Raw genomic sequence first — 19029 nt, forward strand, 5'->3', positions numbered from 1 at the left:
TAATAGAACACGCAAACGTGATTGCAGGAGCTTGTTTCCGCACTATTGGCCTGCTCAGACGAGTTTTCCCTCTCTTACCCGACACCTACAGAAAGACCCTTGGGCAGACCTTGGTCATAAGTCGATTAGACTATTGTAACGGGCTCCTGATACAAGCTAACGAGGATGCCATCAATCGACTACAGGTGGTTCAGAACACGGCGGCCAGATTGATTCTGAATGCTCCCTCAAGAACATCTTCCAGACCCCTGTTGAGAGAACTTCACTGGCTCCCTATACGCCAACATGTCAAATTTAAGATCTGCTATACTGTCCATAAGTGCCTGTTTGGAAACGGCCCCAACTATTTAACCCAAAGACTACAGCTTTACAAACCGGACCGAGATCTGCGGTCAAGCAATCAACTTCTGCTAAAACCCCCTCTTATCAAAAAGGCCAGACAAGGCGGCCGAGCCCTCTCTTTAGTGGGACCGACCTTGTGGAACAATTTGCCCCTTAGCCTCAGACAGATCACAAATCATTTATCATTTAGAAAAAGGCTAAAAACCAACTTGTTTGCAGAGCAATAATCTACTATAGTTCCACCACTGTAACCTCAGCTCATCTGCAATGTCCCTGTTTTTCACCATCTTAGCGAGCAAAGCGCGGAGATACCCCGACCGGGGTCGATTCTTGCGCTATACAAGAAATTAAATAAATAAATAAATAAATAAGTCCAGTAAGGAGTGGATCTCAGCCTCCGGAAAAATTGTTTCAATCTGGAGAAGAGGAATCCGGAAATGATTCTGAAATGGATCAAACTTATGAACCAGCATCCAGTCCTTCTGAATTACACATTAAGTGTCAAGAGTACAGTGACGAGGATGAGGATGTGGATAATAACGTCGAAGATGGGAATGTACTTTTTCCAATTGATAGGGCACAACCAACTACTTACGAACAGGTTACGCAAATTCCTCTGTCATTGGTGCAAAACCTGCAACATATGCTGGACGACTACAATCGTAGGTTTCCACCGTCGTTGCCTCCTTCTCCGGCACCTCAAGTGCACCGGTCTCAGTCTCCAGCGCCACAACCTCAGTCTCTAGCTCCTCGACCTCTGTCTCCAGCACCTCGACCTCAGTCTCCAGCACCTTGGCCTCAAGCTCCGGCGCCTGTCGCGCCTACGTCTCCTTCGGGTGCTTGCCCTGATACTGATAATGAGAATCAAACTCCTCATAACACTGGGGATAACGACACTGATGATGACATGCAGGATTGGGACAATTATAGGGCACAGACACCCTCTACTCCACCGGCATCACCAAGAGCTTCGCCACCAGTGGATATCGCGAGTTTCCATAACCTTATGGTTCGTGCTGCGAAAAGGTTCCACTTAACAATCGAGGCGCAACAAACTGAATGCTTTTTGTATGATTTTAAGGACTTACATCAACGGCAAACGCATACCATTCCTATCATAGACCACATATGGGAAGAAGGTCTAAAGTTGATGGAACGTCCTAATTCCATACCAGCCGTTCTGCCCAGATTGGACAAAAAATATAAAGCACCACCTACTTCTCCGGCCTGTTTGGTTTCGCAACCTAAGGCAGATTCTGTTATCACTCTGGCGGCACAAAAAAGATCTCGGAATCCGGCCATACCTCTGACATCTCCGCCTGATCAAGATGGCCGTAAATTAGACTCAATTGGCAAAAAATGTACCACTATGGCAGCGACAACTGTGAGAGCATCCAACGCCTTAGCCATTCTAGGTCGCTACGACCGTCAAATGTGGTCTGAGATCGCTGGTCTGATTACTCAAATGCCCGACTCCATCCGGGATGAAGCGCAGGCCATCATTCTCGAAGGAGAAAAGATTTCAGCAGAAATAATCAACTGTGCCATCGATATATCCTCCACTGGTTTCCGGCAACTAGCGGGTGCTGCAGTCTTGCGCCGTCAAGACTGGCTAAAATCAACCACCTTCCGCCCAGAGGTCCAGTCCAGAGTTTTAGATTTACCTTACGACGGTGAATCTTTATTCGGTAAGCATGTTGATGATGCTGGAACTTATAAAGAAGGACACAGATACAGCAAAGTCCTTGACAACTCTACAATATCGGAAAAGGCCATTTTGTGGGGCACGCGGTAGAGGAGGAGGAACCTCTACTTTTCGTGGAACAGGCCAATATCGAGCATACAATTACAATGATAACAGACAAAGGGGCTCCTATCAGTCCCAAGGTCGTTCATCCACCTCCAGACCTTACCAGCGTAAGTCCAATTACAGAGGTGGTGCGAACACCAACAAAAAACAGTGAGACGACTGTGCATCTTGGAGGTCGAATCTCGAAGTTCTTCTACAATTGGTCGCACATTACCAACGACCAATGGGTCTTGGACGTTGTTTTAAAAGGACATACCCTGGAATTCACGAAATTTCCCCCCACTCGTCCACCTTCGGGTCCACCTTCTCCCCATTTCAAGGAACTGTTGGCCCAGGTGCAGCTTATGATCAGGAAAGGAGCCATAGAATTGGTACCGCAAGGTCAACGTGGCAGGGGGTTTTACTCCAGTTTCTTTCTAGTAAGGAAAAAATCAGGAGAGTGGCGCCCCATCTTAGATTTGAGAGCTCTAAACAAGTTCATCGCATCAAAGACTTTTCAGATGCTAACCCTACTTCAAATCTTGAATTTCCTCATTCCAGGAGAGTACTTTTCAACGATAGACCTTCAAGATGCATATTTCCATGTACCTATTCATCCCAGACACAGGAAATATCTCCGTTTTACAGTCGGCCAATTTCATTATCAATTCAAGGTCCTGCCATTCGGCCTTCGATCAGCACCGAGGGTATTTACCAAGATTCTAGCCCCGGTGGCTGCCTACCTGCATTTACAGGGCATCCAGTTCTATCCGTATCTGGACGACTGCCTGATAAAGGCCAGGACTTTTCCATTAACGGAACAGCACACTCAAGTCTGCATATCCCTGTTCGAAACGTTGGGTTTCTCCATCAATTGCCTAAAGTCACACTTTCAACCATCTCAACAGCGAGATTTTCTAGGAGCCTCGCTCGATTCTCGGCTGGGACAAGTGTTCGTTTCACAGGAGAGACAAGACCGAAGGATACAGAAAGTACAGTTCCTGCAGTCAAGACGGTACGTTTCTGTCCGGATGTTCAAATCATTCCTCGGCATGGCTTCTTCGTGCATTCAGCTAATTCCCAACTGCAGATTGCACATGAGAGTCCTACAAGAGGAACTAGACAGGCAGTGGAAGCAGGTATCGGGGTCGTTCGAAGACAAGATCCATCTAACGCCCCGCATTCAAAAAGCTTTGGAGTGGTGGGCTCATCCTCCAAACATAGCGACAGGTCGTTCATTCAAAGACGAACCACCAACACTTACACTGACAACAGACGCTTCCCTGGAAGGTTGGGTGGCACATCTCGATGGGATGTCCGTGAAAGGAAAATGGACGGCGTCTCAGCGCACTTGGCACATAAATCGCTTAGAACTACTGGCGATTTTCTTGGCCTTGAAGTCCTTTCGGAGAGTAGTGCAGGGACAAACATTGCTGGTGAGGACGGACAACACCACCAGCATGCACTAAATCAACAAACAGGGCGGCACAAGGTCTCTCGTGCTGTCACAACTGGCACAGGAAATATGGGATTGGGCTATCCAACAGCAAATACATCTCACAGCTGTCCATGTCCCAGAGGTGGCCAATGTTCTGGCGGACTCGCTCAGCAGAGCCCTCTCGGACAACCACAAATGGGAAATCAACCAACCAACGTTGGATTTCGTCTTCCGACAGTGGGGCCGACCACAGTTGGATCTCTTTGCAACTGCTCTCAACAAGAAGTGTCATCGGTTTGCGAGCCGGCATCCACACAAGGAGTCGAGCGGGAATGCCTTTTCAATAGACTGGTCGAACGACTTCATCTATACATTCCCTCCACTGCCGCTCATTCCTCGTCTGTTGCACAGAATGAGGTTCCAACCGTGTCGGATAATCCTGATCGCACCCAAATGGCTGAGACGTCCTTGGTTTTCAGATCTTCTTCTGTTCTCTCTGACAAATCCGATACAATTGCATCCTCTGCCACATCTTCTCACGATGCAGCAAGGTCAAATATGCCATCCGGACCCAGCATATCTTCAACTTCATGCTTGGAACCTGAGTACAATGAATTTGCACACATGAATATTGACAAGGATTGTAGGGCGGTGCTAGCAAGTGCTCGCGCTCCATCTACCATCAAAACTTACCAGTTGAAGTGGAAGCGTTTCTGTGCTTGGTGTTACACTAAAACCCTGGATCCCATGTGTGCTCAGCCAGAGCAAATCTTGCCGTTCTTTTTGTCACTAGCAAGATCAGGACTATCACACTCCACTCTAAAGGTTTTTCTAGCTGCAATTTCTCGTTTTCGCAATGATGGCGTAACATCTTTGTACTCCTCCAGAATAATCAGACAATTCTTCAAGGGCCTTTTTCGGATGTTCCCACCAATCCGTCGGCCCCCACCTTCTTGGCGACTGAACTTAGTTTTGTCTCAACTACTTTTGCTTCCATTCGAGCCCATCCATTCTTCCAGTCTAAAATTCCTCACTTGGAAAGTGGCTCTTTTGCTTGCTCTGACCTCATCCAGGCGCGTCAGCGACATGCAAGCCTTTACAGTAAGTAATAGCTTTATTTCGATATAGTACATATCATGAAAGCAATACAAAACATCAAGTAAAAACAGTACTAGATACATAATGTAAAATACCTTAATATCTGGTAGTAAAAACAGTAAGAGCAAATGTGCAAATAAGAATATCATTGACATTTGTACACCCGTATGAAATACAGTTCATCAAGGGGCACTTTACTGGAGCAGCAGTTTCCTTGAGGTTCTTATGCGCCAAGCCCAACCTAGAAATTTTGCCAAACAACATGCAAAAAACGGACGGGCATCTGAGCACAATATGCGTAGGGCTTCTGAATGTGATCTTGTTCCCAGGCTCCTACACAAGGGCTTTAGCCATTTCAATCTAGGTGCTGCGTAGGCCTTACACTCAAACAGTAGGTGGGCGACAGACTCGACCCTTGAGACACAGAACGGGCAATACGGAAGCGTTTGAAGTGGAGGCTTCCAAGTGGAGGTAAACAATCCTAGGGGGAGCACACCCACCCTAAATTTAAAATACAAAGATCTGTCTCCAGAATTATGAATTAAGTCCAGATAGGGTTCCCTGTAGGGGAACTCCTTAACTAACAAAAACTGGGCGACAGATTTGCAAAGGTTGGGATTACGTATTCTCTTATTGTTTACCCATAGCCAATACACCTCCTTCAGGAACTGTTTGGGAGGCGCAATTTTGTTGACCCAGTCGTCACCCAAACCTAGCTCAAAAAGTAGGCGTTTGACTTCCCTGAACCAGGGTACCTTACTGCAACCAGGAAGCGACAAAAGATCTTTTTGGGCTTCGGCATAGCTGCACAGTTCGGGGACATTCCATATCCGGGACCAGAGAAGCAAAGGTCGTAAGTTAGCTTGCTCGCAGATTGGACGAGTGCCTGTGTCTAACAGAAGTGGGATTGTAGGGGTGCTGTGGGGTAACCTCATCAGATCTTTATGAAAATTATTTTCAAGGTGGGCCAGAGTGTCAACTCTCTGTAAACCCCATAGTTCTGCCCCGTACAGAGCTGCGCTCACAACCCTCGCTCTGTAGATATCTATCAATGCCCCGATTGGTTTTAATGATGAGGCTCGCTGTTCCTTGAGCAAGGCTCCTGTGGCCCTTTTATGAATCAGGAATACCTTTTGGTGATGTGCTTTCCAACTCATGGAATCGCAGAGGCGTATTCCTAGGTAATCAAATTCTTTGACTCTTTCAAGGGGAGTAGAGTCTAAGACAGGAGGGGTAACGGATTTCTTGGGAGGGTTAAGGACAAGGAATTTAGTCTTGCCTATATTTATTGCCAATCCCTTAGAGTCACAGAATGATTTAAAGCTTGTGAGCAATTTCTGAATGCCCACAGGTGTTTTAGATATCAGAAGGGTGTCGTCCGCAAACAGGAGCGTTGGAACTTTTCTGCCCGCCAGGGTAGGGGCATCTGCAGGATGTTGCAAAAGATGCTCCACCACTCCGTTCACATAGAGGGAGAACAGAGTGGGGGCAAGCACACACCCCTGGCGGACGCCCCTGTCTACTGGGATACAAGATGTTTTTTCTCCCTGGATACCCCATCTGATCTGGGCGAAATTGTCTTCATGGAATTTTCTAAGCAAAAGCAGCAAGTGGGGTGGTAAACCTAGTCCATGCCTTTACTATACAGCCACCGTTTCTACAGTTCTCCAACGAGGCTGTTACGTTGAGGACAAATCCCAGTTTTATTCCTAAGGTTCCCAGTGACTTCCATCTCAATGAACCAATTGTCCTTAAGACTTTCTTCCCTGCACCTCAATCTGCAGCGGAACGCTCTTTGCACACTCTGGATGTGAAGCGCTGCCTCAAATTTTACATTCAACGCACAGCTACATTTAGAAAGACTGATCAATTATTTGTAGCATATGGCCCAGTGTGCAAAGGACAATCTGTAACCAAACAGACTATCACCAGATGGATATCGTCTGCCATATCCTACTGTCATCAACGAGCTGGCAAGCCCCTTCCTGCTCCGGCTCGAGCTCATTCCACGAGAGCTGTGTCGACTTCTGCTGCCCTCTTTGCGGGGGTACCTCTGAGACACATCTGCAGAGCTGCTACTTTTCTAGCAGCCATACTTTTACGAAGCACTACTGCCTGCAATCAACAGATGCCGCGGATGCGGCAGTAGGTCAAGCGGTGCTGCAGAATCTTTTCCGATAAAGGTGAGCCTCTTTTGCTACCCGCCTCCAGTCATAAAGGTTTTGTCATGATTTTGGTATTTATTGCTAATTAAGTGATATGTTTTGCCAGGACTTAATTTGTATACTCCTTTATGACTAATGTATGATTTACTGCTTTCTATTCTTATTCAAGCATGTGAATCTATGAAAGACACCCCTAATACTGGAGAAGAACAAAAGTTACTTACCTGTAAACTGTGGTTCTCCAGTATTGGTGTCTTTCATAGATTCACATGCGACCCTCCCATCCTCCCCTCAGAGGCTCTCTTCTCCTCAAGCATTTATACTTACTTGTGCTACGAAAATCTGAGGACTTGGGCTTCTGAGGAGAAGGTTCTAGAGGAGGCTACAGCCTGATTGGCTGGAATGTGGACCAACACATAATGACTCTAATATGTTACTAAAGTGAATTCTCCCTTGGGCTTTTCAATGGGCCTATTCTGTTCTATGGTACTTTTTTCAAGTTTACATTTCTATTACATTATATGTATGTATATTTTATTTATGATATTTCTCATGTATACATGCATATATATTACTGCTATTTATGTACCGTGGGACTCCCACTTCGACGACGGGGAATATTCAAGCATGTGAATCTATGAAAGACACCAATACTGGAGAACCACAGTTTACAGGTAAGTAACTTTTGTTCTTACTTACCTTCGGTAACGCGTTTTCTGGTGGGCGACAGTATCTGCCTGTGGATTCCTCACTGACCCACCCGTCTCCTCGTTGCCTGTCTGCTTATACCGAAAAGTAATGAATGTGTATTATGTGATTTATTGCTGGAATCATGAGATAGTTGGCATTGGGAAATGTCTATATTGAAGTTTTTATGGGTTTGGTTCTGTTTGTATACTATGTATACTTGTGAAAATGTTGTCGGTTCACCCGTTCGCCTCGAAGACACAGAAAAAACTAGTGGAACTGACATCAGCATGCCGACGAGGTCTTCTTATGGCTCAGATGATGTCACGCAGAGTTGCCTGTGGAGTAGTTCCATTGTAATGCTCTTGATGACGTGGGAGAGCTGAGGAGAAAAGTTTCAGGGGAATGCTGTGCATTGGGATAATTCAAAAGTTGAAGAATCCACAGGCAGATACCTTATCCACCAGAAAAAGCGATACCGAAGGTAAGTAACTTGTTCACCGGACTGATTTTATTTCCTCCATAGGACCTACTTTACACTCGTTAAGATAAATATATTTTACGAGACTGTCGGGGCGACATGCCCTAGATGTGGCGAGCTTGGGGCTGAGATGTATCATATGGTGTGGGCCTGTCTATCCCTCTCCGGGTTTGGGGAACAAGTAAGAGATTGTGTTAATGACATAGCTCATTGCGCAATTCCTTGGTCCCCGATTTCATGCTTACTGGGGTGGTTCCTGCACCCGATCCAAATGTAAGGTGACCAATAGATTCACCGATCTGCCTATGATTCCTGCAAAACTGGGAATTTCGATGCATTGGAAGGCCAGCTGAGGTCCTAAAGTGGCTAAATGGCGGGATAAACTTGTTAAACGGGCGGGAATCGAAATTAGTGTGCTGCTTAGAGAGGGCACAGCTTGATTGACCTAGCGCGAGCATGGGGAAATATGGTTGACAGTTTGAAAGAACTGGACCCGGGCACACCGGAGGGCTCCCCACAGCCTGAAAGTGTGTCGAAAGGTGGCAGTGCTTGAGGGGCACTGGGCTGAGGAAGGGTTTGCGATTAGTGAGAGCCCTACCTGACTCAGGCACGAAAATAGCTAGGAGTGTGATCGCTTGACGTTCTACAGAGCTGGACTTCATGAATGTAAAGTATAAATGTAGTTGAAAAGCACAGCATTGGTCATGGGGGGTGGGTATGAGGGAGGGTTGTTGAATGTGGTGGGGAGAACATGAGCTGCACAGGTACAAGGTATGGGAGGGGTCTGGAGCAGGTGCTACTCTAATGACAACTTGACTCTGGGTTGGGGCAGCGGACAGCAGGGCAGCACTGGTGTGGGTGCTGCTGGAGGATGTCTTAAGGTGGTCTGCGGTGGTTAGAGTGGCCGAGTGCACTAGGGATGCCTGAAACAAGGGATGATCAAGTGCCACCCACTGCCCTTCTCTTAATCAGGCACAGTTCCCAGATGAAGCTTTTATTTATACTTTGGTCAAACTCTGTGGACTTCTCAGTTTGTAACATCATAGGGTACCACCCAGTATAGATGGGGGGAAACACAGTGAACGATGCAGATATCTTTTGTGGTAGCAGCTCACTAGAACCTGATATTTCAAAATGCAAAATTAATTCATTCTCAGCTGAATACTACATTAACAGTACAGATAGTAAGTAATATGTCTTATGATGCCAGGATATATGATTTTCAAAAACACATATTTATTAAAGGTAAACAAAATGCTTATAACAATTGAAATCATGGTGCATAAAGTTAACTCACAGATCAAATCATTGATATTGTGACCCCATGTTAAAATGCTTCCATTTATATCTGATTTTAGGTTGAGTGGATACAAATGTCTTTTAAGAAACCATATTTGGACAATGAATTTATCCAGCTTTGTAACACTATAAGAAGTGTCCTTATTTGATTTGTCCTTCTTGTATGGTTGGTTGGTTGGTTGGCTTCGAGGATGTCAACACATTTAGGCCATTTGTGTGCTTTGGTACCCAATATGATGATATGCTGCAAGGTGTTACCAGCACTACTGAGTTCTGTTTTGTGAAACACAAAAAAGTATAAATTTACAAATCTGAGCACTTTGAAACTTCCCACTCTACGTTCTGAAGTGAACGGTTAATTTCCACTGGATTGAAAGCTACATAACTACAGCTTCATTTAATCTGGTGATCAGTGTCTTCAGGTTGATGCTGCCAAATGCTCAAGAAACCAGGGCAGTGTCACTATCCCCATTAGACGCGAGGCTTCATGTTTTAATGCGAAAATTGTATAAATTAAGTTACCTGGTGTGGTGGCCTGGCTGACACCCTTTACTTTTGTTTTATTTATTGGCACAGTTTAATCTGTTTTGTTGTGTCTGATAAGGAACCACCAGACCTCAATTCAGTAGCCGGAACCCACCACCGCTCCCTTCAGCCCCGCCACCAAATGAGGAGGATGAGGTGGATGAGGAGGATGAGGATGAAGAGGAAGATCAACAGCTGTACATGAATGATGATGGTAAGCCAGTTAATGAATTTGTCACAGTAGTGGCTCGCATAATGTTGGCATAGCTTTGTGTAACATTTGGAAATGGAGGATATAATAAGCTGGAGAGTAGGCAATTCTTTGTATGCACTTGTAAACATCAAGAGGTAGCAACTTCTTATAGAAAATATAAGCTAAAGGTAACCTAAAATCCCACTAGGAAAAGGCACACAATACCCAGTCCTGATCTAGTCCAGCTTTGCAAGCTGGCCCAGATAGATTCAGCAAGTCAACAGAATACTTCTAAGCTCACCATTGCCACACACAGCACAACTGCAGGGTCTGTTCTGAACATTCAACCAGCATCAGACAACAGCCCATATTAGCCTAGTTCTCCAGTATTGTATCATTTATAGATTCACATGCTTGAATCTTCCCCATTGTCATGGTGGGAGTCCCACGGGTGGGTAGAATCGGTTCCAGAATCCTTGCTGTTGGTGTTGACGCACTGGGTATGGAGAGACAAGAACCATTAACCAAAGGGAGGTTCCAGAATCCTCGTTGTTGGTGATGACGCACTGAGTATGGAGAGACAAGAACCATTAACCAAAGGGAGCTGTCAGAATCCTCGCTGTTGGTGATGACGCACTGGGTATGGAGGGACAAGAACCATTAACCAAAGGGAGGTTCCAAAATACTCGTTGTTGGTGATGACGCACTGGCTATGGAGAGACAAGAACCATTAACCAAAGGGAGGTTTCAGAATCATCGTTGTTAGTGATGACGCTCTGGGTATGGAGAGACAAGAACCATTAACCAACGGGAGGTTCCAGAATCCTCGTTGTTGGTGATGACGCACTGGCTATGGAGAGACAAGAACCATTAACCAAAGGGAGGTTTCAGAATCCTCGTTGTTGGTGATGACGCACTGGCTATGGAGAGGCAAGAACCATTGACCAAAGGGAGGTTCCAGAATCCACGTTGTTGGTGATGACGCACTGAGTATGGAGTGAAAAGAATCATTAACCAAAGAGACGTTCCAGAATCCTCGTTGTTGGTGTTGACACACTCAGTATAGAGAGACAAGAACCATTAACCAAAGGGACGTTCCAGAATCCACGTTGTTGGTGTTGATGCACTGAGTATGGAGAGACAAGAATCATTAACCAAAGGGACGTTCCAGAATCTGTTGGTGTTGACACACTGGATATGGAGAGACAAGAACCATTAACTAAGGGGACGTTCCAGAATCCTCGTTGTTGGTGTTGACGCACTGGGTATGGATAGACAAAAACCATTAACCAAGGGGAGGTTCCAGAATTCTCCTTGTTGGTGTTGACGCACTGGGTATGGAGAGACAAGATCCTTTAACCAAAGGGACGTTCCAGAATCCTCGCTGTTGGTGTTGACGCATTGAGTATTGAGAGACAAGAATCATTAACCAAAGGGACGTTCAAGAATCCTCGTTGTTGGTGATGACACACTGGGTATGGAGAGAGAAGAACCATTAACCAAAGGGACGTTCCAGAATCCTCGCTGTTGGTGTTGACGCACTGGGTATGGAGAGACAAGAACCATTAACCAAGGAGGCGTTCGAGAATCCTCGTTGTTGGTGTTGACGCACTGGGTATGGAGAGACAAGAACCATTACCCAAATAGACGTACCAGAATCCTCATTGTTGGTGTTGACACACTGGGTATGGAGAGCCAGTGCAAGGATATTCCAGAATCCTTGTTGTTGGTGATGGTACACTGGGTATGGAGAGCCAGGTGCCTTCAAACAAAGGATATTCCAGAATCCTTGTTGTTGGTGATGGCACACTGGGTATGGAGAGCCAGGTGCCATCAAACATAGAATATTCCAGAATCCTAATTGTTATTGATGACACATTGTGAATGGAGAGCCAGGTTCATCCAACAAAGGACATGGTATGAGACATCCAGACGTCATCAAACAATTGGTCATTCAGGACTCCCGATTGTTAGCATTGTAGATGATGCAGGATTCGGTAAAGAGAGCCATGCACAGTAAAAACAAAGAGCATTTGGAAATTGTATTTGTTGGTGATGCAGGATTCGGTTAAGAGCTTTACCGCTTTAAAAGGGATGTTTTAGATTCTTGATGTGTACAGACACCGGATAACAAGAGTGTATTGTAGAGAAGATTGTTCATAGTACATACACTGGCAATGTACAGCAGAAGCAAAACGCTACTAAATTTGAATCTTTATTAGGGAAGAACCTGCATAGGCAACTTCCTGATTACTTGGAGAGACAGCCACACTCACAGATGGAACCTTGCCAGAAGGGATGGCACTCTTACTATTCTTTATTTGTGACCTGACAGCCAGGTCTCCTTACACGGGGGTACTCTAGACTACCAAGATTTCAAGACAGTGTATTAGACAGCAGACCAAATCAAAAGACATATTTGGCACTCACAGAGCTGCAGTGGAAATATGTGCTTTTGTAAGTCATGGTTGAGACAACACAGGAACTTAATCTTGAGGGTCAAAAATCACTTCCTTTTGTAAGAGCTAACCACATGACTGATTAATTTCTAGACATGCTGATTTAAAGATCTGTGTTTCCTCATGCAGGCATTGTTTAGCCGAGGGAAGGTTTGTATTTCCTTTTTGCGCCCGCATTTGGGGGTCAGACTGGTCTTGGTTGAACCCTGCACATAAGTGTCAATGAGGGCATGATTTGGAATCTGAGGATTTAAGTTAGTCTGGGTATGGTTTGAAGAAGAGAGTAGGGTATACTTTGAACCTTGAAATAGGGGGTCAGGTGGCCACATGGTGTAGCAGAGGTGTGAAGTTGTCCTGCACTTAAGTGTGCATATGGCCTGCTCTTCTACCTGCAGATGTGGGTCCAGGTTGCAGTTGTACTGGTAGTTACATGTGTCAAGCAGGCATGCAGTAGAACATAGAGGCATGAGCCAAGCTTGCAGTTGTGCATACACCTGTGGAGCCAGCATGCATGTTTACACACAGGTGGTGAGAAGCCACACAGCTTTACATTCAGACCCAGAGCTGGGGGTGCAGTTTTTCATGCAGGTCTAGGTTTTGAGTGCACTTGCGTATCCAAGAGTGCATCTGGCTTGTTGACCATCATGCGTCCATGCAGTTTTAGAGACTGTTTTACATAAAGCGTGGGGCTCGCATTCCATTGTACATACACTTCACTTCAACTGTACATGCAGACATGAAGCCAGCATGCAATGTTACATACATGTGAAAAGCAGCCAAGGAGATTTACATACAGGTGTGGATTTGACATGCAGTTGAACAGAGCGGTGTGTGGTTGGCTTGTTTTATAAGTGGTGCTGGCTTGCAATTGTACATGCACATTTGAGGCTGACATTGTGTTGCTAACACATATATGGACCCAGCTTGCCCTTGTACATACACTTGCAAAGCCGTCGTGCAGATTTTCACACATGGCCAGTGCCATGCAGTTTTATAAATAGGTTTAGAGTGGCCAAGCAAATATACAACAAGGTGTGGAACCGACTTGCATATATACTTATATTTGTCAAACCCTCTCAAAGCTCATACATGAAGACTTAAACGATAGCAGAGCACAAGTGGAATTAACATATGTACTCACTTTGTTTGACCACAGTGGTAAAGAAATCATCAGTCGGTCCTTGGACTTTGCCCAGAACGCAGACCAAGTTACCACCTACACCTGTATCACCACCCATGCCAGCAGGTAAGGGCATGGAATTTACTTCTTCTCTATGATTCTGCATGGTACGTCACCACCATCACCATGTCCAACAGTCATAATGCCATCTAGCTAACATTCCTCTGTTGCTAAGAACCTCAGCAAAAGGGTACCCCTGGAAAGGTAGGTGTGCATATTGGGCTAAGGGTTCACCAATCGAAGCGCAGTTATGCAAGGTTCAACTACACGTTGTTGTGTGTAATCAGGTTGTATTGTTAACTCTTCTGGTACCTGTTATTTCTGTCCCATGATCTGGATCTTCTCTCCAAGTCATTATTTGCCTCAGTGTATGAGTCAGTATCTCTCTATGACCCAATTTGTGTTCGTCCCTCTCAATCCCAGAGTTAGCCTACTCTCTGTCTCATTGCTAGTGTATTCTCTGTACACTTGTCTGTGCATTCACTGTTCCACTGTCCTGGTGTGTGTCAGTGAATCTATTTCTCACTATGTGTACATTGTCTTCTTATTATTCCACTAAAGTTGTGTAACCTGCTCCTAGTATTGGTGTATTTTCTGTCTTGGTGTTAGTGTTCGCCTGTCCTACTGTTTTTATTAGTGACTGTCCTAGAGTCTATTGTACAACTGCTGTTTGTGTTTCCCTTTCCTAGTATTCGTGTATTCTCCATCTCACAGTATATTCCCAGTCCACAATTTAGTCCTACTCTCTGTACGAGTTTTCATGAATGGCCACTCTTAGGGTCGGTACACAGTATGTCCTATTGGCATTGTATTCATATCCTAGTGTAAGTGTATCCACCATCTAGTTTTCTCTGTTTCAGTGTTCAAGACTCACTACAGGGGGGAAAGAAAGACTAGCTACATGTGTCTCCTACTGTTGCAGATTTATGTCTCTTGCATTTGTTCACTTGCTTCTGTGATTCTGTCCTAATGTGTGTGTCTCTGTGTCACCAATAACCTACATATTAATGTCAGATTCATTAAAGTGGTGTGTGGGTGGTGTCCCATTCATTCTGTTTGAGTGTACTCGCCTCCTTATGTTGGTGTGTTTTCCATTAATGAAACCATAATTCCCTATCTGAGTACTTATATCCCCATTCCCATGTGATTTGTTCCATGTCCCAAAAAAGTAAGTATAATCATGTACATTGTCAATGTATTTCCTATCCAAACCTCACTCCACCAGTGTTTTTCTCTCTTTGTCCCAGGGACAACCAGTCCCAATGTAACTGAATCCCTGTCAAGTTGATGTGACACAAAACAATGGTTGGCTCCTATTTAAAATGTGCAGATGGACTGCTCAAAAGACATACACGCGCATTGGACTAGTGGGCCCCTAAACGGACATGTAAAAACATGTGGACGGAGCATGATTTTAATCTAGGAAGAGAAGAATATTACATTAGTTTTGTTTCTATGCGTAGGGAAATTCGAAGTGTTTTAGAAGGGCCAGAACACAAACATTTATAACTGAAAAGGGCATATGATACTTCAATTTTGACCAAACGTTTGTGATTATTTGTGAGGCTATAGAAACTGTGATATTGGAAATAATTATCTACTATTATGTTTGAAACAACTTATTAATGTTAACAGGCATATTATTGTTTGGACCAAGTCCATAAACTTAAATTTGAATTAGATTAAATAATTTTGTTTAGGTCTGGTGACTTTTCCCTTCAGATACTAAATATTGATTGCACTAAATGATTCCCATTTTTAGGGTTAATATTCCCTCCGGTTATCGGTAGTCGCAAGAAGATCTGGAAGTGACATTACAGAAGAGAAGTAGTAAACTATCCTGATGAAGGCCATAGCACAATAACAATGAGTGAAACGTCCTCTTTTTATTTTCAGATTTGATTTTGGTACAGCGAAGCAGCCTGGAAGGGGCTTGCAATATCTTGGACTTTTCAATGAACAATAACATTCAAATATATATTAGGTTAGCGCCAGCCTTTGGGAATTTTGTCAGCCACTCAGGCTCTGAATAGTTTCTGCTATAAATGATGAAATTCTTTCCTTTGTCTCATTTATAGTAAAGTATGCTTTCTCTGACATCTGTATTTTGTTTTATCATTTGACTGCAAATATAAACATAAATATAAATATTTAATAAGAATCAATCGCTGTATTACAAAAAAAACACATGCCCCACATTCCTAATATCTCCATAAAATTTGCATTGGTTCAAACTTGAGTGCTAGTAAGTTCAGAGGGTTTAGGCGATAGAACAGAGGAAGGCTGGGAGACATGTTTCTAGCATAGGCATCACAAACAAGTCAGTTCCACCTCAGACTTACCCCATTTTAGACTTATTGCTCCCCGCCCCAAAATCCCCTGCCAGTCTTGCCTTATAACTTTGAAGTTATAATCCAACCCTAAAGGCAAGCAGTTGAGTTCAGGGTCACATCCTCCACAGCCTAAACATTCTCTGGACACTAGTGGGTGGCTCTTTTAAAGTATGTGCATTTGTAGCACATTGAGATTGATGATTAAGTTTGTAACACAAATTGGAAACACTGTTACAAGATGGTGTTGATATGCATAAAAATAAATTTTTTATAATACATTCTGGGGCTGAGATTACATACATTTTACACTATGTACTGGAACAAAAGAGATGGGGCCAGATTCTGAGAACTATGGTGCACATGCATTAAACAAGCACTGGTGTTGCCAATAGGTCTCGCAGTAGGAAAGTTGGAGCTATTGGTTTTGTAAATGACAAAGCCCTTTATGTATTTAAAATGATAACCAAAGTGAAAGGCATTGTTATTTGCAATTGTAATGGCTCCAACTTTCGTACTGCGAGACCTATTGGCAACGTGAGTGGCGTTGCATGTGTGAGTGGCGTTGCATGTGTGAGTGGCGTTGCATGTGTGAGTGGCGTTGCATGTGTGAGTGGCGTTGCATGTGTGAGTGGCGTTGCATGTGTGAGTGGCGTTGCATGTGTGAGTGGCGTTGCATGTGTGAGTGGCGCTGCATGTGTGAGTGGCGCTGCATGTGTGAGTGGCGCTGCATGTGTGAGTGGCGCTGCATGTGTGAGTGGCGCTGCATGTGTGAGTGGCGCTGCATGTGTGAGTGGCGCTGCATGTGTGAGTGGCGCTGCATGTGTGAGTGGCGCTGCATGTGTGAGTGGCGTTGCATGTGTGAGTGGCGTTGCATGTGTGAGTGGCGTTGCGTGGTTGAGTGGCGTTGCGTGGTTGAGTGGCGTTGCGTAGTTGAGTGGCGTTGCGTAGTTGAGTGGCGTTGCGTAGTTGAGTGGCGTTGCGTAGTTGAGTGGCGTTGCATGTGTGAGTGGCGTTGCATGTGTGAGTGGCGTTGCATGTGTGAGTGGCGTTGCATGTGTGAGTGTCGTTGCGTGGTTGAGTGGCGTTGCGTGGTTGAGTGGCGTTGCGTGGTTGAGTGGCGTTGCGTGGTTGAGTGGCGTTGCGTGGTTGAGTGGCGTTGCGTAGCGTAGTTGCGTTGCATGTGTGAGTGACGTTGCATGTGTGAGTGGCGTTGCAAGTGTGAGTGGCGTTGCAAGTGTGAGTGGCGTTGCAAGTGTGAGTGGCATTGCAAGTGTGAGTGGCGTTGCAAGTGTGAGTGGCGTTGCAAGTGTGAGTGGCGTTGCAAGTGTGAGTGGCGTTGCGTAGTTGAGTGGCGTTGCGTAGTTGAGTGGCGTTGCGTAGTTGAGTGGCGTTGCATGTGTGAGTGGCGTTGCATGTGTGAGTGGCGTTGCATGTGTGAGTGGCGTTGCGTGGTTGAGTGGCGTTGCATGTGTGAGTGGCGTTGCAAGTGTGAGTGGCGTTGCGTAGTTGAGTGGCGTTGCGTAGTTGAGTGGCGTTGCGTAGTTGAGTGGCGTTGCATGTGTGAGTGGCGTTGCATGTGTGAGTGGCGTTGCGTGGTTGAGTGGCGTTGCATGGTTGAGTGGCGTTGCGTGGTTGAGTGGCGTTGCGTGGTTGAGTGGCGTTGCGTTGTTGAGTGGCGTTGCGTGGTTGAGTGGCGTTGCGTGGTTGAGTGGCGTTGCGTAGCGTAGTTGCGTTGCATGTGTGAGTGGCGTTGCATGTGTGAGTGGCGTTGCAAGTGTGAGTGGCGTTGCGTAGTTGAGTGGCGTTGCGTAGTTGAGTGGCGTTGCGTAGTTGAGTGGCGTTGCGTAGTTGAGTGGCGTTGCGTAGTTGAGTGGCGTTGCGTAGTTGAGTGGCGTTGCGTAGTTGAGTGGCGTTGCGTAGTTGAGTGGCGTTGCGTAGTTGAGTGGCGTTGCGTAGTTGAGTGGCGTTGCGTAGTTGAGTGGCGTTGCGTAGTTGAGTGGCGTTGCATGTGTGAGTGGCGTTGCATGTGTGAGTGGCGTTGCATGTGTGAGTGGCGTTGCATGTGTGAGTGGCGTTGCATGTGTGAGTGGCATTGCGTGGTTGAGTGGCGTTGCGTGGTTGAGTGGCGTTGCGTGGTTGAGTGGCGTTGCGTGGTTGAGTGGCGTTGCGTGGTTGAGTGGCGTTGCGTAGCGTAGTTGCGTTGCATGTGTGAGTGGCGTTGCATGTGTGAGTGGCGTTGCATGTGTGAGTGGCGTTGCATGTGTGAGTGGCGTTGCATGTGTGAGTGGCGTTGCATGTGTGAGTGGCGTTGCATGTGTGAGTGGCGTTGCGTGGTTGAGTGGCGTTGCGTGGTTGAGTGGCGTTGCGTGGTTGAGTGGCGTTGCGTGGTTGAGTGGCGTTGCGTGGTTGAGTGGCGTTGCGTAGCGTAGTTGCATTGCATGTGTGAGTGGCGTTGCATGTGTGAGTGGCGTTGCAAGTGTGAGTGGCGTTGCAAGTGTGAGTGGCGTTGCAAGTGTGAGTGGCGTTGCGTAGTTGAGTGGCGTTGCGTAGTTGAGTGGCGTTGCGTAGTTGAGTGGCGTTGCGTAGTTGAGTGGCGTTGCGTAGTTGAGTGGCGTTGCGTAGTTGAGTGGCGTTGCGTAGTTGAGTGGCGTTGCGTGGTTGAGTGGCGTTGCGTGGTTGAGTGGCGTTGCGTGGTTGAGTGGCGTTGCGTGGTTGAGTGGCGTTGCGTGGTTGAGTGGCTTTGCGTGGTTGAGGTGCGTTGTGTGGTTGAGTGGCGTTGCGTGGTTGAGTGGCGTTGCGTGGTTGAGTGGCGTTGCGTGGCGTTGCGTGGTTGAGTGGCGTTGCATGTGTGAGTGGCGTTGCGTGGTTGAGTGGCGTTGCATGTGTGAGTGGCGTTGCGTGGTTGAGTGGCGTTGCGTGGTTGAGTGGCGTTGCGTGGTTGAGTGGCGTTGCGTGGTTGAGTGGCGTTGCGTTGCATGTGTGAGTGGCGTTGCATGTGTGAGTGGCGTTGCATGTGTGAGTGGCGTTGCATGTGTGAGTG

At 46.0% G+C, this 19029-nt stretch overlaps 1 protein-coding gene across 5 annotated transcripts in view; it reads left to right on the forward strand.

Annotated features, from left to right (window-relative positions):
• Nucleotides 1-19029, forward strand: part of STAP2 (signal transducing adaptor family member 2) — a 285839-nt gene that overhangs the window by 175943 nt on the left and 90867 nt on the right. For all 5 annotated transcript variants that reach the window (XM_086947075.1, XM_086947078.1, XM_086947077.1 and 2 more), the window contains exons 10-11: nt 9904-10038; nt 13633-13722. In XM_086947075.1, the coding sequence (XP_086803201.1) occupies nt 9904-10038; nt 13633-13722 (225 nt within the window). The remainder of the gene's footprint in view (nt 1-9903; nt 10039-13632; nt 13723-19029) is intronic.

Source organism: Lissotriton vulgaris, chromosome 12 (genome assembly GCF_964263255.1).
Source record: "Lissotriton vulgaris chromosome 12, aLisVul1.2, whole genome shotgun sequence".
NCBI lineage: Eukaryota > Metazoa > Chordata > Amphibia > Caudata > Salamandridae > Lissotriton > Lissotriton vulgaris.